Source organism: Bubalus bubalis, chromosome 24 (assembly GCF_019923935.1).
Source record: "Bubalus bubalis isolate 160015118507 breed Murrah chromosome 24, NDDB_SH_1, whole genome shotgun sequence".
Lineage (NCBI taxonomy): Eukaryota > Metazoa > Chordata > Mammalia > Artiodactyla > Bovidae > Bubalus > Bubalus bubalis.
Window position 1 is genome coordinate 31199217 of NC_059180.1, and position 27056 is coordinate 31226272.

Sequence of the window (27056 nt, forward strand, 5' to 3'; positions counted from 1 at the left end):
GGGGAATTACCCAAATGTCACACAGAGACAGGAAGTGAGCAGATGCTGTTGGAAAATGGCACCGATAGGCTTGCTCGACATGGGGCTGCCACCAACCTTTGATTTGTAAAAACACAGCATCGGTGAAGCTCAATAAAGCGAGGTATGACTGCAGCTGTCAATATAGAACAGCCTCGGTTCACAAAGTATGCCGTGTAGGAGGCTTATAAATACTCCACATGCAGATTCTCACCACACTGTCCCAAGACTCTAAGATAGGTATATGCAACTCCATTTTACAGGTGAGAAGACAGGCTTAGGAAAGCAGGGCCTGCCCAGGGGTACAGCTCGAGTTCACGATGCTGCTCTTGCCACTGTCTGGCCGTGACGCTGTGTGAATATGGTCCCTGAGTGGGGCTGAGCTCCACAGGAAAGTCCTACGGAAGTCGAGAGGCTCGTGACTCAGCACGAAGGGCCCTGGCTGCCTGACACTCAGTAAAATGGTATTGGGACCTCAACCAAAACGGCCACCTCCCTGGAGCGAGCCCAGCACGTGGCCCAATTTAGTGGCCTTCCTGAGTCTTCCCTGCACCCACCAGTGCCCTGCAATCTCTGATTCCCAGACACTTTCTCTCACTCACACACTCGGTTTGTATGTGCCTAGAGACTCCACCTGTTAGGATCTGAACTGTGTTCTCACCAAATTCACATAGTGGAATGAAATCCTAAGCCCCAGGATATCAGAATGTGAATGTATTGGAGATAGGTCACCAGGGTGGCCCTAGGCCAATATGACTGGTGTCCTTAGAAGAGGAGATCAGGACATGGCCATGGCCAGAGGGAAGACCATGCGGGGAAGGCCGCTGTCTATAAGCCAAGCAGAGAGGCCCCAGAGGAAGGTGACTCTGCTGACACCCCAGTCTCAGACACCCCAGCCTCCAGGGTTGGGAAAAAATATAAACATGTCATTTAAGCCACCCAGCCTGTGACATTTGGTCATGCTGGCCTGAGCCAATTAATATTCCCTCCAATCTCCCCAAATTAGAGGAGCTCCCAACCTGCTGCCAAGGCTGATGGCTCAGAAGCTTAATATGAATCCAGTGATCTGAGTTGGACCATAAGGAAGACTGAACATCAAAGAATTGATGATTTCAAACTGCAGCACTGGAGAAGACTCTTGAGAGTCCCTTGGACAGCAAGATCAAACCAGTCAATCCCAAAGGAAATCAAGCCTGAATATTCCTTGGAAGGACTGATGCTGAAGCTGAAGCTCCAGTATTTTGGCTACCTTATGCATAGAGCTGACTCACTGGAAAAGACCCTGATGCTGGGAGAGACTGAGGGCAGTAGAAGGGGGTGGCAGAGGATGAGATGGTTGGATGGCATCACCGACTCGATGGACATCAGCTTGAGCAAATTCCAGGAGATAGTGAAGGACAGGGAAGCCTGGTATGCTATACCCATGGGGTCACAAAGAGTCGAAGATGACTAGCATGTAACGACAACAAATATGATCTACAAATAAAGCTGCCCAGGGGCTGTTTCAGCATCAACGCGGACCACACAGGTGACTCACACAGAAGACATGAAGCCCCAAGTCCCCTAGTTTTCTAACACAACAGCCCAGAGGCCCATCAACCCTACAGGAAGCCTCAAGTACGTCTCCCCACTCTTAGCAGCTGCCTCCAGCCCAGTCCAGTGTTTCCCAAATGTCTCTGACAATGGTCCACAGTAATGAACGCACCAAGTTCCAGCCTCCACTGACCCCAGCCACGATCACCACAACACCCCCACCCCACCCGCTGTACACACACGGCTTCCAGGCCCTGTGCCCCTTCACTGTGAGGCCAGGTACATTATGATCCCCATTTAACTCCAAAAAACTGAAAGCACTAGCTCAGGCTTGCAGACTTGCAAGTGACCTAGCTTCAAACCCAGGCCATCTGACTCCAGACTCCAGTTGGGGTTGACAGACTATGGCCCGTGGGCTGCAGCCAGCCTTGCTGTTCTTGTACAGCAAGTCTCTTTGGAACACAGCCCTGCCGAGTCCTTTCTGTGACATCCACAAAGACGAGCAGATGCCACAGTGACCACGTGGCTGTAAAGCCGAAAAAATTATCTGGCCCTTTACAGAGAGCTTGCCATGGACTTCCCTAGAGGTCCAGTGGTTAATAATCCAGCGGCCAATGTTGGTGACAGGGTTCAATCCCTGAGCCAGGAAGAGTCTACATGCTGTGGAGCAACTAAGCCCGCTCTAGGGCCCACGAGCCGCAACTACTCCAGAGCCCGGGAGCTGCAACCGCTGAAGCCCGAGTGTCCCAGAGCCTGTGCTCTGCAAGGGAAGCCACCACAACGTGAAGTCCACACACTGCAGTGAAGTGGCCCTCATTCGCTACAACTAGATAAAAGCTCACATTTGACTCGGTTCTAATGAGGTAGACGAACCTAGAGCCTATTATACAGCATGAAGTAAGTCAGAGAGAGAAAGATAAATCTCGTATACTGATGCATATATATACGGAATCTAGAAGGATGGTACTGATCAATTTATGTGCAGGGCAGCAATGGAGAAATAGACATAGAGAAGAGACTTATGGATTGGGGGGGGAGGGGAGAAAGGAGAGGGTAGGATATATGGAGAGAGTAACATGGAAACTTGCATCACCATATGTAAAATAGATAGCCAATAGGAATTTGCTGTATGATTCTGGGAACTCAAACAGGAGCTCTGTAACAACCTAGAGGAGTGTGATGGGGAGGGAGATGGGAGGAAGGTTCAGGAGGGAAGGGATGTATATATACCTATGGCTGATTCACGTTGAGGTTTGACAGAAAACAGCAAAATTCTGTAAAGCAATTATCCTTCAATTAAAAGATAAAGTGGCAAATAATAATAATAAACTGTTTCATGGTAAAAAGAAAAAAGAAAAGCCCTCGCAGAAACAAATACCCAGCCCAGCCAAAAATAATAAATATTTTTTTTTAATGGGAGCTTGCCAACCTTGCTATTGGCTCTTGATCTCACACCAAGCCCGCCCCATTCAACCCTTCCAGGTCTCTCCCCAACTCTGATTGCCCTTCACACCCTGACAGGAGAAAAGATAAAAAAGAGGAAAAACTTGTATTTAAATATAATCCTCCTGATAAAATAAAGAACAAATCAAATTCTCTGCAGGTTCTTTTGTCCTCAGGCATTGCCAAGATGTCAACCTCATACAAGATAATAAATAAGAAGAACCAGCAAAGTGCTTCCCAAATATTTAATTAATGCATTTTATCTGCTTCACCACCTGGGAACAATGGGCCACAGGTTGGAAGATCAAGTCTAAGCCTTACTGTTGAATGCTTGGTTTTATAAAGCGCTTGTCACAACCTTGATATTACTTAAATGTAGCTTTTTTTTCTTTCTGTTATTATTAATTAGGTTTTTTCCTAACAGTCGGTATCACAATTAACCTTCAAAGAAGAGCTGCTGGGATGCATGTAACTAATTTTTACAAAGCAAACCTTTCCCAAGTCACCCCGTGCCAGCTTTCCATTCCTCCCTCTTTTGGCAGATTTCCTTGTCAAATTAAGATCCGCTCTTGATACCGTGCAAATAAATGCCTGCGACATTCTAACAATGCTGCCGTTCTTACCAATGACATTCAGAGGGGTCGACTGGAGTGGAGACAGTCAAAATGGAGGCATTCTTAGATTCTGACTCTCTTTTCCCAGGGCAAAATTTTGCGAAGGAAAGTCAGTTGAAACTTGGGTGTCATCACGTGGTTTCTGTTACTTCCACAAGACAGCTGCTTTGCAATCTTGGTGTAACATACTCACCATCAGGGAGGAGTATGTAAGCGGCCAGAGGGAGAGAAGGAGCCTTCTGGGGGAAGTCACTCAGAGCTTGTGTCCTGGTTGAAACTTTGCTGTTGCTTTCTCTGCTTCTCTAATTTCTCTCAACATCTTTCATTACCTGATGGAGTTACTGGGGCTTTAAAAATGAATGTCCAGGCAGCCTGGGAGGTTTCAGCAACTTCCCAGAGAAATGGATTGCTGGGTGAGGAGGACCATTTATCAGCTCTGAGCTGAGTTCACGGCACACTGGTTACCATCAAAGGGGCTAGGAGATGAGCGAAGAACCAACACTTAAGCTTCAAGGTCAACTAACTGTACTGTGTGCTCAGTCGCTCAGTCGTGTCTGACTCTTTTCAACCTTAGAGACTATAGCCCGCCAGGCTCCTCTGTCCCTGGGATTCTCCAGGCAAGAATACTGCAGTGGTTGTCGTTTCCTTCTCCAGGGAATCTTCCCGACCCAGGGATTAAACCCGAGTCTCCTGCACTGGCAGGCAGATTCTATGCTCCTGAGCCACCTGGGAAGCCCCCCTTAAGGTGAGCTACGTGGGGGCAAAAGTACTAGACAGAATTACTTCACCAGATGAACTCAGGCCAGGGATTACAAACAGGTTTTGCTCACTCTGTATAACCTACAGAAGGAAAACATTAGCCAGGTGCCAACATGTAAATGCGAAAAGTATTTCCCAGGGCAAGAGTCAGCTGGCACTGACCCAGGGCCATCCTCTCTGGACATTCCCGTCTCCCACACAGTCCTCCCACGGCCTCCCTTACCCATCCGATTCCCAGCCTGGACCTCGCTGGGGTCTGCGTTGGTGAGGCCACCTTCACAGCACCCAGGGACCAGTTGGTGATGAGCTGCTCTGTTTTCTTAGACTCCAAAGATACAGTCCTCAACACTAAAGAGTTGCCTAAAAACCCATGGAACGCTGAGAAAATGGACTGAGTCATGAAGGAAAAAATGGGATGGCTCAAATAACCAACCAATAATACAAGCTTGTATCTATCAACTGCGGGTTATGTGGAGAATTTGAAAATCTGATTCTGTCTACCTCAGCAAACCTAGGAGGTAGGCCCATATTACAGATGGGAAAACTGAGGCAGGGGAGAGAAGCGATAAAGTCAGTATTCAAACTCATATACATCCCTCTTGAGAGCACAAGCCCTTAGCCACCCTACTAGCATCTCCCCAAGCAGGGAACTCTGAACCCAGGGTCATTTTCTGCAGAGTCTGGACACCAGAAAGCAACACTGAGCTCCAAAGACAAAGTTCTCCCCTGAATACATTCTCGGTCTCTCTGAAGATTCAGCGTGGTGCTCATCTCCCAATTCACCTCTGGGCAGGCAACAGTTTCTGGCCAGCTGTTTTGTATTCATCATGGTGTTTGCAGTTGTTTTCTCTTGAGGGCAAAGGACAGTACTGGTTTTTCTTATAAATAAATTTACGTTAGGCAAAAACTGAGAACTAATTTAGAGAAAATATTAAATTGCTACTGGTGGGCAGATACAGCAAAAATCATGACAGTCAAATAGGAATGACTCAACTCAAGGTGATGGCGTGAAGATACGTGGTGGGTGATGACTCAGCCTTAGGTGAGTGCATCTTCATGCGGGTCGTCGTAACAGGGTGCTCAAGACAATCCCCAGGGACACAGAAAGAAACATGGGTGCTTCAATTTAGATCTGGTTCTACCTGACATTTTAAAAGGTTTCAGGGTTCTGCTTTGTCTCATAAATAATCTATGCATATTGCAAGCAAAGATGTACACTGCAGATTTCTTTTTATCAACTGGGGTATTTCATCAAAGCAGCTCAGCTACCCAGGACCAGACTTCCACTTTCCCAAGGGGCAGGATCCCAAGAGATCTGCAGTGATCACCTGGTGCCCCCCACCCCCCAGCATCCATTCCCTGTCCTTCCATGATGGCCTCTGACTTCCACTGGCGACCCCATGTAATTCTGGGCAAGAGGCTCCTCTCCTGGCTCCAGGGTGGAACACATGATGGGATTAGACAGTCAGGGAACTCCCCGCTCCACTGCCACCACCGGCATGACTGGGACGACGGGTTCCGGCTCAGGTCCTGGGTGGGAACACTGGGACAAACACTTGTCCTCTGCGTCTGCTCCATCTGCTTCTTCACAAATCAGTCTCTCCGTATCTCACTGAGCAAAAGGACAAGCCGATGGGTCAGCCTAGAGCCTCCAGTTTTCCTCAGCATTGGCTCGTCTAGTGAGCTGGGCTCAGCTATGGAACAGCAGCGTCTCCTGGGGAGCAGGTGAGGCCGGTGATGAGGGAAGCCTGCGGCTGGCAGGAGGGGCATTTCAGCCTGCACCCTGACCTCCTCCTGGTCGGAGATACAGAAACCTGCCCTGACAAACTCACGACAGCCGAGCCCAAGCAGTCTTCCCCAGGAAAACTTCTAAGAGAGAGAATGCTAGTTCTTCCTTCTTCCTGATTAAATGCCCCCACAGTCCACAGAGCCAGGAAGAACCCCTCCCTCCAGGGCTGTTACAGGAGGGATCTGAGCCAGCACGTGCCAAGCACAGAGCGGACACCTCCTGGGACTGCTGCCCGTACCCCTTCTCTAAGCAGCTGAGGCTTGGAGAGTTTCAGGAACGAGTCCAGGGTCATCCAGTTAATAATGCATACTTGATTCATTTCATATTCGTTCCACGTTTATTAAGTGTCCACTGTATGCAAGCCACCATGTATACAATGGTGCCTAATACAGACAGGAACCTTCATCCTACGTTCACAGTGAAAGTGCAAGTGTTAGTCACTCCATCGTGTCTGACTCTTTGTGACCCCATGGACTGCAGCCAGCCAGGCTCCTCTGTCCATGGGATTCTCCAGGCAAGATTACAGGAGTGGGCTGTCGTCCACTCTCCAGGGATCTTCCCAACCCAGGGATGGAACCCAAGTCTCCTGCGTTGCAGGTGGATTCTTTACTGTCAGAGCCACCTGGGAAGCCCTCACAGACGGTATCAGGTATTAAACAATTAAATGTGCACTGAATTGCTCACAAAGTGAAGAAGTGAGCACTTGAAGTGCTCTCTGTGGCTTGACAAGCAGTGCCTCCCACCTTCAGGGGATGGAAGGGCGGCTGTCACTGTGGGTCTCCAGACAGAACCCAGGAAAGGCCAGCAGGCACTCGAGCGGTCCCTGGGTCTGGGGCCTGGCTGCTCCAACTCCCCAGCATCTCTAGATGAGTCACTAGCCCCATCATACAGGAAAGGGACAGGGGTGGGGGGACTTCCCTGGTGGTCGAGTAGTTAAGAACCCACCTGCCAATGCTGGAGACACAGGTTTGATCCCCAGTCTGGGACAATCCCACATGCCATGGAACAACTAAGCCCGTGCAGCACAACTAATGCGCCAGTGCTCTAGAGCCCAGGAGCTGCAACACCTGAGCCCACGGGCAGCAACTCCTCAAGTCCACGGGTCACGAGCCCATGCTCTGCAACAGGAGAAGCCACCGCAATGAGAAGCTCAAGCATTGCAACGAAGAGTATTCCCCGCTCGCCACAATTAGAGAAAGCCCGTGGACAGCAATGAAGACCCAGCGCAGCAAAAAATAATTAAAAAAAAAAAAAAAATGGGACAGGAAAACAAAGGATGGGTGGTTCATGAGGATCATGGGAAAGAGCCATGTCAGAAAGCTGTCAGGGGATGAGGAGACAACGGAGGAAGGGGAGCACCAGCTCAGGGGGCAGGACCTGAGATGGGAAAGGTGGGGAGCATCACACATGGAGGCCTGTGGCCAAGCACGGCTGCTGCCTGCCTACAATCTGTGCATGGAGTCCTTTCCCGAAGCCCTGGGCTCCTGGGAACGACACTTCCTTGCTTTGTGAGCAATCCAGTGCACATTTAATTGTTTAATACCTGACACTGTCTGTGAGGGCTTCTCTGGTGGCTCAGACAGTAAAGAATCCACCTGCAATGCAGGAGAAGCCCTGGGAATGACAGGTATAGAAACTTCTGGAAGACAAGGGCAGGCGGGAGGGGAATGACTATGATTAGATTTCCTCCAAACAAAGCAGGTAGGAAGCAAGCTGAGCCCGAAGTGTACAGGTCAAATTTCATTTAATAGTTTAAAAAAAGAATCAAATAATAAAGTGAGATGTGTCTAATCCTGAGGGACATGGGGCTTCTGCCCTGACCACCACTTCATGATCTACTTTCCACCCAACAGCCAGAGGAGCCTTTTAAACCCTGCCTCTGCTCAGAGCCCTCTGATGACTTCGCACGTGGCCTTGGAAGCGCTCACTTCCTGCCATCTTCCAAGCTCACCACGCAGCGGCCTTGTCTTCATCATTCTGTCCACCTGGAGGCTGCGGGAAAAGCCAAGACTGAGGAGCACACACGGGAACTGGGAGAAGGAAGGAGCGGAAGGCAGAGAAGGGGTCATGCCTGTGTGAGCCCATGGGGGCAGTCGGGGTGGGGCGCAGCAGTGGGAATGGAGGGAGTAACCCTAGGCGGGCTGGCCCTGAAGTAACAGAGAGGAAGGCCTGATGCCCGCAGAGGCGCCTTCTGCAGGTGACACCAGTGGACAACAAGTCAGCCCCTCCCTGGGACAAGTGCCCTGGACCCTTCCACGCCTGCGGCTACCACCAGGCTCCGACCTACCAAGCTTGATCCCACCTCTGGCCTTTGGCTGGCTGTCTGCCTGGGACGCTACACTCCTAGACCTTGAACTTCAAGCATCACCTCCTCAGAGGACCCTTGACCATTCTGCCCTGCCCCTCACCCAGCTGTCACCCGTCACGTTACCCAGTTCTGTGCAGAGTAGGGAGCTCTACCCGGAATCAGCCTGGCTGCATATCTGTGCCTTTGTTGACTGTCTTCCCAACGAGAATGTCACCTCCACTCCAGCAGAGAATGTGTGCCTCGTGCCCCCCTTAGGCCCCCAGCACCTGGCCCAGAATATGTGATCCAAAACTTCTACTGCTTCCTTTAGTGCTGACAGCCCTCCACTGACTGTTTTTGTAAATACAGTTTTATTGGCATTAAAAATAATGCCAATGTCTCCTAGGGCTGCCATGACAACATGCCACAGACAGGGAGGCTTAAGTAACAGAAACTTACTGTTCCCAGTCCTGGAGGCTGGGAGTGCACGGTCACGGTGTCAGGGGCTGGCCTCTCCTGAGGCCCCTCTCATTGGCTCACAGATGGCCACCTCCTCGCTGTGGCCCCGAGTGCCTTTCCTCTGTGAGCACACGGCCCTGGTGTCTCTTCGTGTGTCCAAATTTCCTCTTCGTACAAAGACATCAGTCTTACTGGTGGCTCGGGGACCTACTCTTATGACCTCATGCTTAGTCAGTCGTGTCCGATTCGTTGTGATCCCATGGACTGTAGCCCACCAGGCTCTTCTGTCCATGGGATTCTCTGGGCATGAATACTGGAATGACTTGGCATTTTCTACTCCAGGGGACTTGCCCAACCCAGAGATGGAACTCAGATTGTCTGTGTCTCCCTCGCTGGCAGGCGGATTCTTTACTCACTGAGCCATCGGGGATCTACTTACGGGCCCTGCGTCCACTACAGTCACACTGCGGTGGGGCAGGGCTTCAACACAGGAATTTGGGGCAGGAGGTGGGAACACAACTCAACAGAGAAGAGAACACAGCCACACCCATGCTTGACACGTGGCTCTGGCCGCTACCACGCTTCAGCAGCAGAGTTTGGTTGTGACACAGACCAGCACATCTGCACGGCCTGGAACGTTCCCCAAGCAGCCCTGCACAGAAGCTTGCTGACCCTTGGTCTAGAGCAGGGCTCCTGTTGTGTTTACCGTGTCACAATGAAACTCACTGTTCCCGAGACCCTCCATCGGAAGACCCCAGAGAAGTCCGGCGCAGAGCTCTGCGACATGTTCTCCAGCTTCACTACCACCAGTAATCTCATTACTCCCCTGGGTCGGTGACTGAGGCACCCCTGATTGCAAAGTATGATACCAGAGATAAAAAACCCAAGCCCGCAAAGCCATAATTAAGATACACCCAGGAAAAAAGGGAAGAGAATTACCTGTCAAATGCCAGCCCTCCGGCAATCTGTGAGGATACACAGTTTGCTAACAGCATCTGCAGTGTAATTCAGAAACGGCGCGAGGACCATTCGGAGGACAGAGGGACTGGTGTTGCGGGAGGAGACGAAGAGACACTAGGCGTGTCACCTTCTATCCTCTAAGCTCCCAAGCACCCCGGACAGGCCTGGCTTCTACTCCTCCTGTGGCTGTTTCTCCCTTTCGGTTCAACCACAATTTCAATTAGAGTCAAAGAACCTCAGTTTCAAAAGCTCAGGGGAAGAAGATGCTGAAGACGCAACTTTAGTTTTTTTAAAAAACACATCTTAGATAGTGTTTCCCATGTTCCAGGCACTGTTCTAAACCTTTTGTCTCCATTAACTCATTCAGTCCTCATGACAAAATGATGGTGGGGGGACGGGGTGGGATGCTATGATCTTCATTGTACAGGTAAGGAAACAGACTCAGAAAAGGTAAGTAGCTCAGCCGAGACCACACAGCTACAAAGTCAAGGGGCTGAGATTGCAACCCAGGCCATCTGGCTCAAGTTTGCCCCCAAGCATCACTCTGTATTTCTTCTTTCAGGTGGATAGATCTCATCTGCGGTTCAGTCATCCACAAAACGCTATAATATTTCATATAATTCTAGGAATATATATAGCAGCAAGCGAAGACTACATACAGAAGTCTAAAAGGAAGAATGACTAGCTTAGACACCAAAGAGCTAAGATGATAAACACTCTCTACATTATAAGAAACGACTGTTGCGAGATTCCATTTACTGAGACTCTGTTCCTTATGTAATCATTCTCTGAACCAGTATCAGTGGGGAAGCTACTCCACACCCAGCACCGGGTGAGGCACAAAGAATATAATGGTGATGAAAACTGACACCACCCTGCCTTCACGGGACTTGCAGTCATGAAACAGACAGAAAACAAATGCTCACACAGATAATCACCGATTAAGACCAGAGATAATAAGAAACAGGATAGGAACTGTCCTCGTTCATACTGGTGAGTCATGGAAGGGCCCTTCTCGCCCGGCGGGAATGTACCAGGTCACACTTGGCAGGGGCTTTCCCAGAAGACAGACGGGCATGTGCAAAGGTCCTAAGGTCAGCCTGTGGTTGGGCACCACCATTTTACCCTGGCACAGACCATGAGGGAGGGGTCATCATACTTACTTCACAGAGGTATCACCTGAGCGGTTAAGACTCAGGGTCTCAAAGCTCCTACGTGACAAAGCCATACCTTCCTGATTCCAAAGGCCATCTTGTCCCCAGTGGGCCATGCCATGCTCTGTCTGTGAGAGGGCTTTCAAAGCCAATACACTTACTGGTTTTCTTATTCTTTGGATCCCACAGGAATGTCTCAGGGGCAACTTTGTAAACGTTCTTCTATTTCCATCTTCTACGAGTGGATAACACATACATCTAGGAAATCGTTTCCATCCGTAACACAGAAGTTACTTGGCCTATAAATTTTTAAAATAATAGAGCCCTATGGAAGCATCTCCTCCACCCCTTGGTCCCCAGGAAAGCAGCAAAGGATGTTCCTGAGGAGGACGAGACGATAAGGCGCTAGATCCTGAGCTCCAAAGAAACAGGAGGCCCTGGGCTCCCCTGCCCTGCGCACCTCACCTCTGCTCCTGGGACAAAACCACCTGCCTCATGGGCCACTTCATTTTTAGCTGCATTCACAGGAAAAGCTCTTTGTGCTCACTGACAGAGCTTTCTTAAAGACAGACCCCCAACTCCCACCAACCGGCACAGAGCTAAGGGAAAACCTTTACTATACAGGTGATGGGTTTTCATTCAACATGTGCTCTGCATCTGTTATGCACCAGACCCTGGCCAAGCACTGGGAATTTGGAAGTAGATAAGCCATAAATAAATTACAATGCTGTTAGTGTTGTGATAGAAAGATGCTCAAGGGGCTGGGATGGGAGGGGGCATTCACTCATTTATTCATTTATTCAACAAACAGTGATCAAGCACTGTAACAGAGACTGCTCCCTTTCCCCCAATATCCTTTCTGCTTTAAAGTAATAAAGCTAATAAGTCGTACTAGACACATGGCTGCCAGAGAGACTATGTTTCCCAGAATCCCTTGCAGCCCAGCATACCTTGCAGCTCAGCATGGCCATGGGACTAAGTTCCACCCAATGAGATGAGAACAAGTGATGTGAGTGACTCCTGGGTCTCAGAGTCAAGGAGCTGCCTCTCCCTTTCCCCTTCTCGAGGGCCAGCAGAGCAACAAGACAGAAGGAGCCTGGAGACTTCCCTGGTGGTCCAGTGGCTAAGATTCTGCACTCCCAATGGAGAGGGCCCAGGTTCCATACCCGGTCAGGGAACTAGATTCTGCATGTTGCAACTAAAGACATCGCATGCCACAACAAAGATCAAAGAGCAGTCAGATGAATAAGTAATTTTTTTAAAGTAAGCCATTTTTAAAAAATGAAGGAAACTGGGTCCCTAAATCATCTCATGGAGAAGAGCTGCATACCTGCACGACCCATACCAACTCCAGCTCTCGTGTAAGAGAGAAGTAATTTTTCCTGGTGATCCCAAAGATAATCTGTCTGTATTAAGCTCATTATAACAAGCCCCACCCATTTTTGTTGTTGTTCAGTCAAGTCATGTCTGCCTCTTTGCCACCCCATGGACTGCAGCACACAGGCTCCCCTATCCTTCACTATCTCCTGGAGTTTGCTCAAACTTATGTTTATTGAGTTGGTGATGCCATCCAGCTATCTCATTCTCTGCTGCCCCTTCTCGTTTTGCCTTCAATTAGGGTCTTTTCCAATGAGTCGGCTCTATGCACAAGGTAGTCAAAATACTGGAGCTTCAGCTTCAGCATCAGTCCTTCCAATGAATATTAAGGGTTTATTTCCTTTAGGATTGACTGGTTTGGGCAGCCCATCTGTTCCAGGTGCCAGGAATACAGCAGTGACAGTCGAAGTCTGCTCCACAGAACTCACATCCTGACCACAGGCAGACCTCAACGAGTACTTCAGACCGTGCTGCTCCAAAGGAAGGAAGGCGAAGGGTTTGAGATTCATCTCTGTGAGCATGCGTGCTCCAAAACACCCGCTCTAGGAAGTGAGAGAGAGACCTGAAGGCTGAGAGCTGCCGGCCCTGGGAAGAAACTTCCAGGCAGAGGTGGCTTTGGGAAGACATAAAAGAAGGCCAGTGCAGTCCAGTGAGCAGAGGGGAGAATGAGACCAGAAATGAGGCTGGAGGAAGGCACCTAAACCAGCCCAGAAGTCCAGGAGGACTGCCTGGAGGAAACACCACCTGGTGGCCGTTGTTCAGTCACTCAGTCATGTCCGACTCTTTGCGACTGAACAACAGACAGTCAGGATATCCACTGATGTCCACAGGCAAGAAGGTGTGCTTCCAGCAGAGGGAACTGCATAACAGGAGGAGCTCTGGAGGCAGCCCCCAGAATCTTCAGCTCCCATCTGTCCCTTTTGTGATGGAACCTGCTGGAAGACCCCCAGACACAGGTCCAGCAACCTTGGCCAAGAGAAGCACTGAAGGGTTGGAAAGAATCAGTAGGTTCCTAGCTCAGGGGGATTTCAGAAAGCCAGAAAGGACTCCTCTGAACCCCTGATAGGGTTTCAAATGAAGAGTTCGATTTTTTAATGATGTATCCTTGCATCCTTGCCCTGTGGAGTTGATTATAAATGACCAGTGCTGGCTTATAACTTTCTTATCTAAAGAAAGCCTTGCTTTATTTTTAATACAATTTATAACTAGGTGACGATCCTCCCAGGGAAGCTTCATCTCATTATATGCCTTTTCCTCCTTCCACAGTGGTTACTGAAGAAACATCCAACTTCCCCTGCAGGTTTCCATGAGGGTGGTCCATGGAGAGACTCCAGTGGACATTTGGGGGCAGAAACGTAGCAAGCAGCCCTTTCATAGCTCACGTGCCTTCTTGCTCACTGCTGACTCATGACTTTGGGTGAAGCAACAGCTGGGTCTGCAACTCCTCCATCCTCCCTGGTCCTCCTGGGGGGTCACCCTGTCCTGGGCAGGGCTGTGGGTCTACCTCTGTGATGAAGGACCCAGCCACTTTGGGGCACCCACAGCACCCTGGGGAAGGAACGAGAACGAACCTGGCCTTGGCCCAGGCATGGCGCCAGCCTGCTCTTCACCCCACACTTCAGGTCGTCTGTCCTTGATGGCAGCCGCCCTGAGGACTTCAGGCTCCAGCATCAGTGGTGAAAACAGCGGCCCTGCAGAGGTGCAGCCTGCTTCCGCAATCGTGTCAGACCAAGCTCCCAGACCAGATTCTAGAACATCCGTGTGTACAGATTGCTTGGCGGTTGTGCTTCTTTCTCATAATTCCAACTGCTGCATGTTTGACTTTAGAAGTATGAGGACAAAATATGACCCAGCACCGAGCCGGACGTGAGCTGTACAGATGAAAGGGGTGTGCGTGGATCCCAGGCTAAGGGCAGGGGGATGATCGAAGGCAACATGACACCCTCGCTGGAGTCTCAACCACTGCCCTTTCTAAGCGACACTCTTCCAGCTTCTCCAAACCACACTGCACCTCTAACCTGGCAGTGATGGACACGGGTGATTAGAAGCTGTGAGTTGGCCCTGCCTCCTCATCACCGCCAGGGTCGGAGAGCGGCCAGGTGAGGACGACGGCACCCACCTCCGCAGGCCTCATGATGGTCCTTCATTCAACGCACATCTACAAAGGACCTATTATGTGCCAGGAATCATGGAGGCTCTGGGATACCAAGCTCCCAGACCAGATTCCAGAGCATCCATGCGTACAGATTTCTTGGTGCACGAAGCAGCCTCTGCTCTCATGGAGAGGATGAATAAGCCGAGAAAGGCACAGGGAACTCACATCAGCATATGTGCAGGGGCAGGAAAGACAATTGAGGGGGAGGATGGGTACAGCGCACAGAGCACCGTGGGAGGAGGCGGGGTACTCTGGAGACGAGGATCAGGGAGAAGGGTCTTCCTGAGAGACAGGTCTCTGAGCAGGGACCATGAGACCTTCAGGACAGTGAACGCTGGCAGGCTGTCGGCAACTGCCATAGCATCAGCTACAGGCACGGGCAGGGCTGTGGGGACCGCGAGTTAGATGTGTATCTTTGCATCCCTCCGCCTGAGCACCTTGGGCATAGGATGAGACTCGCTGTTCTGCAGATAACAAGCGCTCTGTCTATTCCATATGTCTTAACTGAGCACGACTTCAGCGGACCCAAAACCCTCAGGGGAGCCCATCACTTCACTCCCCTCTCTCAGGGTACACAAGAAATCAGAGTGGAGCCTCAGAAACCAAAAGCACTCCCAAGCACAATGGTGGATCGTCTTATCTTGGAGCAGTTTCTGTTGATGCTAATGCCCCAAAGAGAAACGACCTTTCCGTCCTAGCAAGGCTGCCTTTTACACAAAATCTCTGCCATAAACACATGTTTGAACCTTTATCCCCAGTCAACTGTGACCTGCGTTTCTTCTCTTCTCCACACACAGCAGGTTAATGATCTTCTAATGGGTCTGGACATAATCGACAGCTTACATAATTACACTTATAATTGCTGTACCCTGTCGTTTTTGCTCACGAGATAAATAAATCCTTAGGTGTTGTCAAGACTCTCCAGCTGAGAAATTGATGGAACTGTCTTTAATTTGTAACTGTCCAGGAACATCACTTATTTGTAAATAGCAACAGCAGATATTACACAGGCATGGCAGCCATCAGCCTTGGACCCATTAAGTCAAGGCTTTTCTCCTGTTTTGTTCACTGTGAACCCCTGGCACCCAGAGCAGTGACTGGCACATAGTAGGTACTCAGGACATATGTGGAGGATAAGCGAGCAGGCATGCCAAGGTTTGAGAGCTGTGCCTGTCCGGACCCACATGGTGTGGCGCCCCGGTGATCACCCAGCGAACCTGAGGCAGGAATCAAGTCCGGGATCCCCCCAGACCCTGAGGGGAAATGGTCACAAGGCCACACAGTCAGTACAGACAGAGCAGAGGCTGCAGGTGTCAGAAGCCACCCGGCGAGGGGACCAGGTGGCGTGCCAGATGGTGGAGGATGAGCAAGAGCAGGCGCTTGCCTGCCAAGGCCAGTCAGGTGTCACCTCTGCTGCTGGCTGTACAACACACTCGGAGCAGAGGAGGCTGAGGGTCTGCGAGTCCTGAGGGTCAAGATCACCGGGGAGGTGAAGGCCGACACGGAGGGTTGGCGGCAGCACTCTGCAGACACCTGGGGTTGTATCTGATCATATGAACGACTAGCCTGGCCACGCCGGTGCTCCATCTGAGTCCTGACAGAAGGCAGCCGGGCACTGCCCGCTGTGCAGACAGGCCCCCGGGAATCCCAGAGCCACTGGGGCTGTGATACTGGCAGACGGCTCAGGAGCCTGAAGGCCCCCAGAGAGTCTACACTGACAGCCTCCTGCCTCGTCCTCTCTAGACAGGCACCCAGCAAACGCTTACAGATGCCAGGCTGCACACAACTGTGCCAGACACTTGGGGTAAGATGGTGAGGAAAACGGACCCTGACCAGCACTCGTGAGACGCGTGAGGTCTCAGCATGGGTCCTCACTTGTGCATCGGCTTCCCCATTTGTGAGACAAGTGCGTGGTGACAGTTCCATGAATTGGAACGTCACTCCATTCATAACGTCACAGCATCCTCACTGCCGCGAGAACAAACCCATCCCCCGTCCCCTCACCACCACATCCCACTAATCCCCACACCCTCGGTCTGCTGGGCCCCGATACGTGTAACCGTTCACCCCCAAGACAGCATGCAGCCAGCATCACGAGCCCACTCGATGGAGGAGAAAACTCAGACTTGAGGCAGCTCTGAGCACCGCAAATCTGAACTTGCATCTTTCTGTTAAAGCCATCCCAGTGGCTGGAGCTCTTTTCTGAAACCCACTCTTCAACTATTTAAAGGCAAGGAAGCTGGGGTACAGAGGGACTCAGGGCCCACGTCCCCATGATCCCAACGTTCTCAGTCTTTTTCTCTTTTTTATTGTATTTTTCCTAGGTTTTTTTTCTAGGTCTTGGTTTGTTATTTAACTTATTTAGTTAGTTTTAAATCATTTATTTATTTTTAAATGGGCGACAAGGCATGTGGGATCTTAATTCCCTGACCAGGGATCGAACCTGCACCCCCTGCACGGAAAGTGCTGAGTCTTAACCACTGGACCGCCAGGGATGTCCCCCTATGTTCTTGGTCTTAAGACAAAGTTTAGAAGAGCAGCGATTCTCACCACTCCCACCAAGACCAACGCTCCGCCTCCTCTGGACGCAGGGGCTCCCGGTGAGCTTGACAGAACAGCCTGGCGGATAAGTCTGTCCTTTGCTGTCACGTCTCTAATAACTCTTGAAGCGTCTCCAAAGTGCTGGGGAAGCAGAGTGGAGCATCCCGCCATGACCCCCAAAGGCCAGGCCGCTGCCGCGGGAGCTCCGCCATCAGCAGTGCGCTGCCGCAAGCCATCAGAGCCAAACGCAGGTTCCCTTCAATGCCAACTGGGGGGAGTGTGGTTGTAAAGGCGGCAGAACGCGCGTTCAAAGACATTTACATGCGCGCTAGCCTCAGCCAGAACAGGACGAAGACGTCAAAAGCTCTGTAATATTCTAATTCTCCAGCCAGAGAGTCTGCTGTTTCAACAAATCTCAAGATACATTTAAAGGCTTGTTATGAGTCCTGACAGGTTACAGCCTGTAGCTACTCTGCCTCGTGTGTGTGTGTTCAGTTGCTTCAGTCGTGTCCGACTCTGCGAGTCTACGAACTATAGCCCCCGAGGCTCCTCTGTCCCGGGGAATCTCCAGGCAAGAACACTGGAGTGGGTTGCAATGCCCTCCTCCAGGGGATCTTCCTGACCCAGGGGTTGAAACCAAGTCTCTTATATCTCTTGAACTGGCAGGTGGATTCTTTACTGGTTCCTCCCAGTGCCATCTGGGAAGCCCAGCTACTCTGCCTTGCCACATACCAATAAAAAAGGCAAGAAATTGGACCACATTCTAGTGGAAACACTGTCTTTTCCTCTCCAAAACCCAGAGATGTGAAATTCGGAAACTGTAATTACAGTGTCTGAGGTTTTCAAAGCCTGGATAGGCCCAAGATCAAGAGCAATCTGCTTTTCAGGGTAGGCTTAGGGTGACTAGGAGCCCAGTGAAAAATTTAAGAAGGCACCAAAAAAATGAGGCATCAAGATAAGTCATGTTTTTGTTTGTTTGGTTGGTTTTATTTTTCGATGCTTATTAGCATGAGAGATCTTCCCCAACAGGGACTGAGCTCATGCCCTTGCACTGAAAGGACAGTCTTAACCACTGGACTACCAGGGAAGTCCACTAAGTCATGTTTTTGTGCAACATTCTGAAAAATCAAGATGAATGCAAAAAAAGCTATAATGAAAAGAACAGCATGATTTTTCATCAAGACGAGATGAGTAATACTGATTTGTCCTGTCACCTCAGACTGTGATGTGGCTGGGCTCCACACAGCTGCCCTATCTCTTGAAGGATGTATTTAACTTCCTTGTACCTTGGCTTCCTCATCTAGAAGATGGAAAGTACAAAAAATACCTTCCCTCTGAGCACTGCCATGAGGACTGAATGAGACAGTAAGTGTGAAGCATGTAGAGCATAGTGCCCGGCCCAGAAATGTTCAGTAAACGCTGAAAGCAGCATCCCCACCGCTTACTCCATCAATAACATCTCCATCACCATCAACATTTTCCATCAGTAACACTTCCACCGTCATCTCCATCAATGGCACCTCAAGCGCCATCACCTACTCCATCAATAAGGCCTCTACCCCTACCTCTTCCTCCACCAAAAACAGCCCCACCACCATCACATCCTTCTTCAATACACTTCATCAATATATTCTCAGCCAATACCACCTCCATCATTAACACCTCCTCCTCCACCTCCTCCCCTATCACTATGAGGAGAAAGATGGAAAAAACAGAAAAGCCCCTTAAACAAACCAGGCTGTTCTGGGCCTTCTGAGATCCTTCCAAGCCCAATCCACTTCCTCCTTGCTTCTCAGTGGAAGAATTACTTCCTGGAACAGTGACTCCCTTCATTACCCACTTCATGCTCAGGTAAGAGACCAAACTGTGCTGCTAAAGCATTTAACACTTAGGGGGGGAAAAAAAAAAAAACCTAATTATTCCTGAATTTTTTGCATCGAGCCAAAAAAGGCAAAGACTTCTCCAGCACGCAGCACATGGCAGGAACTACTAATAGCTGGTGAATGTTTGGAGAACCAAACTCTTCCTACCATACACTTGCCCTTTCCTGACACTCATCAGCCATGAAGCCATGTATGAACTACTTATATGAGGGCAGGGGGACTGAAAGACCATTATATACACTGCATGCATTGACTCTAAATTCTAGTTCCTACAGATTTCAAATAATCAGAAAGCTGAAATAACCAGCTTTTTTTTTTAGAGTGTCACATTATATAACTGATGTTCGTAATTATGGCCTCGAGGCAAGGCAAGCTCCTTAACTGCCTTCTAAATTATCGAATATCAAATTATGTTCAGTTGCATTTCAGCGTTAAGTGTATTTTAATTATATTCTCATTCTTTGAAAATTAGTAACCCACATGACTGGAAAAGATGATCAAGACAGCTTTGTGAATAAAATACTCTGGATAAAGCTCAGATTTCCAGAATGCTCTCACGAACCCGTATTCTGGTATTCTAGGTAAATGAGAATTGTTTACATGCTCTTTTTCCAAAAATAATATGGCCACTTACAAACAGGTGTCTTAAAGAACAGTATTTTATAATTAAGTGAGGAAATAAAGGAGGGAGGAGAGGCAAGAGAACAGGCGAAGCCAACGGCAAGCTTACACAGAAAACACACACTACAATGTCTCCACTATAGACGGCTACATCCAGATGAGCCCACATTTGCCTCTGAGCTTCCTAGCAGCCAAGGCAAAGAAGAAAACATGATCAGTGGCAGTATTTGTTACATCCATAAGACTTAACTGTGTAGTCAAGAGAATCATTCCTGAGACTTTTAACTCTGAGAAGTTTCTCTCACATAGAAATTACTCACGTTCTAAGTGAGAGAAATTTCTCACATTACGCACAATGTGTTGTAAGTGGTCACCAACATTCTTACCTACGTGCTTGTAGAAAACACAACAAAGATTCTCAGCAGGCTGCATCTCCTGAAACCCCAAGGGTGGGGGACAAAAACTCAAACACCACTGAAAACACACGAGATAGGCTGAGCCTTGGGAACACCAGGGAGGAGCGGGTGGTTAAGGACTCTAATAAGCGGGCAAGTTTGAGCAGAGCATCTAAAGGAGGCAGTGGGAACTCAGCTCCATCTTGAAACCGTGAACAAACCACTGTGTCCTTGTCTTTCGAAGTAAAACGATGCAGACTCAAGAGTTAATGACTGGGAAACGTGAAGACGTCGAAACAAAGACGAGCTTTGGGGCTAGGGGACTGGTGACAATTTAGACTGTATTTCTGCCACATCGCAGAACCAATGAACTCCCAGTTTCCTGAAACATAAAGCCTGGCACACAGTCCTGAGTTGCTTTTACAGGAAGCAGACCCCTTCCAGATGAAAACTACTGACCACAGAACACAGACCCTAGACTGGTGGAAACTAGAAGGTTGATGATCCTTAAACTTCATCCTGATGCCAACCAATCCAAGAACTGTCCACGAACTGGTCACACCCTGCCCCTCAAACACTATAAAACTCCTCACTGCACCCTCCAGGCTGGGTCACACGGTCTTCAGAGCATTAGCCCACTGTGGCCCCCTTTGCCTGGCAAAGCAATAAAAGCTACTGTTCGCTATCTCAGCCGAAACTCTGTCTCTGCGTTTCGGCAGCAACCTGGCAGTTGCCGTGTGTGAATATGGGCCCAGTGGCTCCAGAACATTCAGCTTTGTAATTTATGCAATAGTTCAAGCATACAAAGAAAGAAATATCATACATACATAGAGGAGATAAGTAACAGGAACAAAACAAATACCTGCGCACCCACTCACTGCCTGTATCACTTAAGATACAGAAACATCCGGTACTTTTAAGAACCTCACCCCTGTAAGCACTGCCCTGACTTCCATATCTGTCATCCCTTTGGTTTTCTGTGTATCTCGTCACGTCCAACTCTGCGACTCCATGCACTATAGCCCACCAGGCTCCTCTGTCCATGGGATTTCCCAGGCAAGAATACTGGAGTGGGTTGCCACTTTCTACTACTCCAGGGGATCTTCCCGACCCAGGGATCGAATCCAGGTCTCGTGCCTTGCAGGCAGATTCTTTACCAACTGAGCCACCATGGAAGGTTTTTCTGGATGGCTTACCACATAGGTGAATTCCTAATCTACCTCCTCTTCCACGCCACTCCTGTTCCACTCATCTTTATATAAATGTGTTCTGTTATTTGCCACCTAATATTCCTGAGGCCTGGCCACACTGACGTGCACAGCTGAGGCTCGTCCAGTATCACAGCTGTATTGATCTCTATGCCACACCTTTTAAAAGATTTCCTCTCTTGTTGATGGATGTCCGAGTTGCACAGAGTGCTCTGCCATTATGAGCAACGCCATGGGCATGGCTGGCTGTGTCCCTCCTGGTGTGCGTGGCCAAGTGTTTCACTAGGGTGCGGCCCAAACCTGGATTTTAACACTGGCCAAAATAATTCAATTTAGAAAAAGCATTTGGGGACTTCCCTGGTGGTCCAGTGGTGAAGAATTTGCCTTCCAATGCAGGAGATTCAAGTTCGATTTCTGGTCGGGGAACTAATATCCCACATGCCATGGGGCCACTAAGCCCGCCCACCATAACTACCGAATCCGGTTGACACAACGAGGCAAGCCCTCATGCCATGATTAAGACTCAGTGCAGGCAAATTTTTAAAAAAATAAAAGAACACTGGCAATTCTTAATAAAAAATTGCATCAACTCTAAATGTGCAAAGAAAATACACCCATGGGCTAGATGCTGCTTGTGGGCTGCTGGTCTGCAGCCTTCAACAGAGACTGACAGGTCCATGGTAAACTGGAAAGGAATGATTCTCCAAGCAGGAAGACGATTAACGCTGCCTGTGCTCCTGCCATGAAATGGCTTAACTCAAGGTCAAAGGGCCCAAGTGGACAGACCATCTGACCTTCAGGCAGGGGTTTGTGAATATCACTTTTTTTTAAATGAGCTTCTAGAGTCTTTTAGATGGAACAACATGTGACTTGGTACTCACTCATACAAACCCAGAGGGAAGACAAAGGGGCTACTAACCGAGGACAGATTTATACCCTTTCAAAGGCTGTTGTGTTGAAACTCTGACCATCCATGAGCAGGGCACATTGTGTACTATAAGTGGCTCTACAGAACCTCCCACCACCGACAACGCCTCCGGAGTAGAAATTTGACTTCAATGATAAAAGTTATAAAACTCAGCAGAGAGTATGATGCCAGGTTTGAAAAACTCTATACATTCCAGTCAAAAACAAGCAATGTGACAGATACCATCTATATTTATATGTCCATTATGGAAACAAAATGTTGTCCTAACAGATCCTAAAGTGTCAACAGTGATCGTCTCTGGGATGAATTGCAAGTGAATTTTTTTTAAAGTTTTACTTGTCTGTAATTTTTTTCAGTGATCCTATGTTACTTTTATTCCTGGTGATACAAGATTGTGACTAATCAAATTACCTTGATTTGCAATGGCCACTCTTCTTAAGCGGATTTTCCAGGTGGTGCTAGTGGTAAAGAATCCGCCTGCCAATGCAGGTGACATAAGAGAAGCAGGTTCAATCCCTGAGTCAGGAAGATCCCCCGGAGAAGGGCATGGCAACCCACTCCAGTGTTCTTGCCTGGAGAATCCCATGGACAGGGGAGCCTGGCGGGCTACAGTCCATAGGGTCGCAAAGAGTCGGACACGACAGAAGTGACTTAGCACACACACGCGCGCACACACACACTCTCCTAAAGAACCCAGAATGGACCCTCTTGAATTAGGAAAGCTTTGGGAACATGGTGAGATTTCAAAACATATTCACTCTCAGATGTGACGCCAAGATAGTCCACTGTGCTTTGTAAAAAGGCACTGCTTAACAGAAAGCTTCCAAAACAACAGAAGAGCACAACTCTTCTGTTGTTTTGGAAGATATAACACAACTGACAACAACCTGATGCTGGGAAAGACTGAGAGCAGGAGGAGAAGGGGGCGGCAGAGGATGAGACGGTTGGAGGGCATCACCAACTCAATGGATATGAGTCTGAGCAAGCTCCAGGAGATAGTGAAGGCAATGGAAACCTGGCATGCTGCAGTCCATGTGACTGCAAAGAGCTGGACACGATTTAGCCGCTGAACAACAACAAAGTAGCAATACTCATACCAGTGATGAACATGCATTCTGCCTGGCACAGGATAGGCACTGGGAACAGGGGCTGATGCTGGTAGCACGGTGATTCTCTCTTCACCACTACAGCGGTCATCATCAAGTAGGAGAATCTTCTAGATCAGGGGCTGGCACATTCTTACCTGCTGGCCAAATCTGGCCCACTGCCTGATTTGATAAATAAAGTTTTATTGGAACACAGCCACATCCATTTGTTTACTTATTGCGAGTTGCCTGAGGCTGCCTGCACACAACAATGGGGGGGGTGAGTAGCTACAGCAGAGACTATGTGCTCTACAATCTACAATGCCTAAAATACGTATCATTTGATGGGGGGGAATAAAAAGACATTTGCTGACCGATGATGGAGAAACTGTGAAGTGCTTATACCAGAAAAGCAAGTTATAATTCTGATGTGTCAAAAAAAAAAAAAAAAAAAAGGCAAGAAATTTACTTTTCTTTCCCTAGATATATAAAAGCTGTTGACACAAAGTTTCAGATGCAAAACGGCATTTTAACTGATGGCCAATTTAATCCACTTGATTTCATCACTTTTCATCCAAATTGACCACCACTTTGCTTTAAAGTACACACCATCAAAGCAGCTCAAACCTCAAATACCAGGAAGGCGGTTGTTATGTTATTTACAGAGAAACCGATATCAGCTCTCCTCCTGAGTTGCAGCAAAGGGCTGAGGAATTTTCCATTAATTTTAAAAGCTCTTAACTACCAAAGCAAAAAAGATTTTTCAAGAAGACAAAAAAGGCAATATTTTTGGCATTTAAATCCAGTTTTCTCCACAAAAGGAAAATAATTTCTACATGGTAGGAACTGGGTTGTTACATATTTCATTTAGAGGAGAATTATGGAATTTAGAAGATTCATTTTCAGAAGCATTCATCTCAGGCACCTGGAAATGAAAGAGCTGGGGCACAGAAGCTGATCTTTGTAGGAAAAAAGAATTTCCAAGTTTTTGGAAGACTGGCCTGCCTTCTCTCTCTTTACACTGTTAAAAATGGATCTTTTTTTTTAAAACCACCTGGAGGGCGAGGAGGGAAAAAGAATCAAGAGAACCCAATTTCGATCTCCTCTGCTAAAAAAGTCATATTCTTTGCCCTAAGCATGCCACAGAGCTGTCTGTATGACCCAGAGAAGTTGGATCAGGGTATTTTAAAGGTTCTGTGAAGGAGAAAGAAACTTTTAAGAGGAACCTGTCACTGTGTAAAGGAGGCTGACAGCTTGCCCTGGAGAAGCTGGGTTTTCGGTACGGAAATGGAGCCTGTGAGTCACGTCGAGAAGGCAGGGTGTACTCAGGTCTGAGTTTCGCCGGGTACAGAGGTAAAGTGTACCTGCGTCAACGGAAGCAGCAGAAAAAGCAGGATGCTGATGGCGAAAAAAATTTGCCATGAAGGATGCTGTGAGACAGAGTTGCTTTCTGATAAACAAAACGCAGAGAGCTGTCGGCAACTCAGCCAGCAAAAGTTCTGAGACGGGGAGGAGGGGGAGGGAGGGCTAGGGACTCTGGCAGCCCCTCCGGACAGTATGAGTGAGGACTGTCCTGAGTGTCACACCTGGGCCTCCCTGGCGGTCCGATGGTTAATACTCTGTGCTTCCACTGTGGGGGCTGATGTTGTTCCGTCACTAAACTGAAGGCTTCCCTGTCCTTCACCATCTCCCAGAGCTTGCTCAAATTCATGTCCATGGAGTCACTGATGCCATCCAACCATCTTATGCTCTGTTGCCCTCTTCTCCTCTTGCCTTCAATCTTTCCCAGCATCAGGGTCTTGTCCAATGAGTCAGCTCTTCTCATCAGGTGGCCAAAGTATTGGAGCTTCAGCTTCAATCTTTCTAATGAACATTCAGGATTGATTTCCTTTAGGATTGACTGGTTTGATCTCCTTGAGGGGGGGTCGAGTGGGGGGTTGGGGGTGGATTCAATTCCTGGCTGGGGAACTAAGATCTCTCCCTTATCGGCATGGCCAAAAAAACCGCACAAAAACCAGAAAGCATCACAGTAAATTCCAAGGGAGGCAGGAGGCAGACTACACTGCCTTGTGGTGGGGTGTGGGGTTCCCTAAAGAGGACCGATGATCCCACTGCTCCTCATCCTGGTCAGGTCAATGCCAGGACAGGCGGCACGGAGAACCAAGAAGGGGAGGATGCAGAGACATCTTCTCCCTGGGGCTCCGACAGCACTGGGAGCAGTGGTCTAGACCCAGCGTGGTCCAGAGCAGCTCCAGTGGTGGAAGAAGCTGTCCTCAGCCCTGTGACAGCAAGCCACAGGAGGCGAGGAGCCAGCCTGGGGAGACAGGCTGTGGAAGGACCTGGGCTGGCCCAGACAGGAAGCATGGACTCACTTCCTAGAAGAGGATCAGGGCAAGAAGCCACGCCCAGTCATCAGAAAACATGCTTTCTGCAGTTGCCAAGGCAGCAGGAGGCCACGGCTGCCCAGGTTCCTACACAAACAGGAATGGAGTGATGACCACTGACTTCCCTGACCTTGGGTGAAGGGGCTTGTCCTTTTGTCCTTGGAAACCAAAACGACTCACCCTCCCTCCCTGCGTGCTCTTTCCAGCCCGTCTCGGCCCTGGGGCGCGTGGGTTGTTCATCAGGAGTGTCACTGTCGCTCCCCTCGTAGGAAGCAGTGCAAATGATGCCGTGACTGCTCTGTAAACATCAGAATCAACATTCCCAGGCTACAGATGAGGGCAAGTCCCAGAGGCTGGGTAGCAGGGCCGGGTAACATAGCTAGGGCCAACACTGGGACCCTCACACTCTGGCCAACGATGAGATAAACCACCTCTGCCAGCTCCTTTAGTTCAGATTCAAGGTGCTTTTCAGCAGGGAGCAGTTACGAGCTCTGGGCCTGGAATTTCACCCCCAGCTCTCCCACCAGTTACCTATGTGACCTAAAACATTAGCCACTTCCCCATGCCTCACCTTTCTCCTCTAAAAAACAGAGATAAGAGTTAAGACCACTTAGGATCAAGTGAGATAAAGTGCTCAGAAAAATGCCTGGCTCCTACAAGCACAGAACAGACGTTAAGCCAGGCAGCTTGAAAGGATCTGAACCATCACTAAGAAAGACACCTGCCCCCAAGAACAGAATGGTTCACCATTAATTGACACAAAGGATTCTTTGTGCTTTTGATTTTTCAATCCACTCAAATGTGCCCCCAAAGTGGATTAAATAAAAACCGTTCAACTCATTCTTTCTACACAGTCATTGGATCAAGGCAAGTTATTAGCTGGGCTACATAATTCATTTGATTAATTTCCACCACCAGGAGCCGGGAGAAGGGTCAAAATCCCAAAGTGGCTTTGAGTCCAACTTCGAGTCTATTTCAAGCTTTGGAAGAGTATTCCACTAGAAGACCCTCATAAAATGTGCCAGGAAATAGAGACCATGTGTTTAACCTCCACGGAGCGCCGACACTTTTCACAGTAACATCTCTGTACATGAAGGCACCGGCTGAATGGGGAGGTGGCGGGATCTCAGCCCTTGCTGCCATCGGAACGGGCTCAAAAAAAAAAAAAACCAATTCTGCAGGGGGTGGTGAAAGTGAAGTAAAAGTGTTAATCACTCAGTCATGTCTGACTTTTTGCAACCCTGTGGACTGTAGCCCCACCAGGGTCCTCCGTCCATGGGATTCTCCAGGCCAGAATACTGGAGTGGGTAGCCATTCCCTTCTCCAGGGGATCTTCCCGACCTAGGGATCAAACCTGGGTCTCTCACATTGAAGGCAAATTCTTTACCATCTGAGCCACAGAGGAAGAGGAGCGAGTGGTGGGGAGAGAGAAATCAGACGTGTGGGATCAACATATACATATT

The 27056-nt window shown here is 49.0% G+C and overlaps 1 protein-coding gene across 9 annotated transcripts in view; it reads right to left on the bottom strand.

Moving 5' to 3' along the window:
- Positions 1–27056, bottom strand: part of SNX29 (sorting nexin 29) — a 586612-nt gene that overhangs the window by 252450 nt on the left and 307106 nt on the right. Inside the window, exon 16 of one of the 9 annotated variants that reach the window (XM_044935764.2) lies at positions 7881–8148. The exons of the other annotated variants lie outside the window; for them this stretch is intronic. Within the exon in view, the coding sequence (XP_044791699.2) occupies positions 8104–8148 (45 nt within the window). The 3' untranslated portion in view covers positions 7881–8103. Of the gene's footprint in view, positions 1–7880; positions 8149–27056 lie in introns of those variants that run through there. 9 annotated transcript variants of the gene reach the window in all.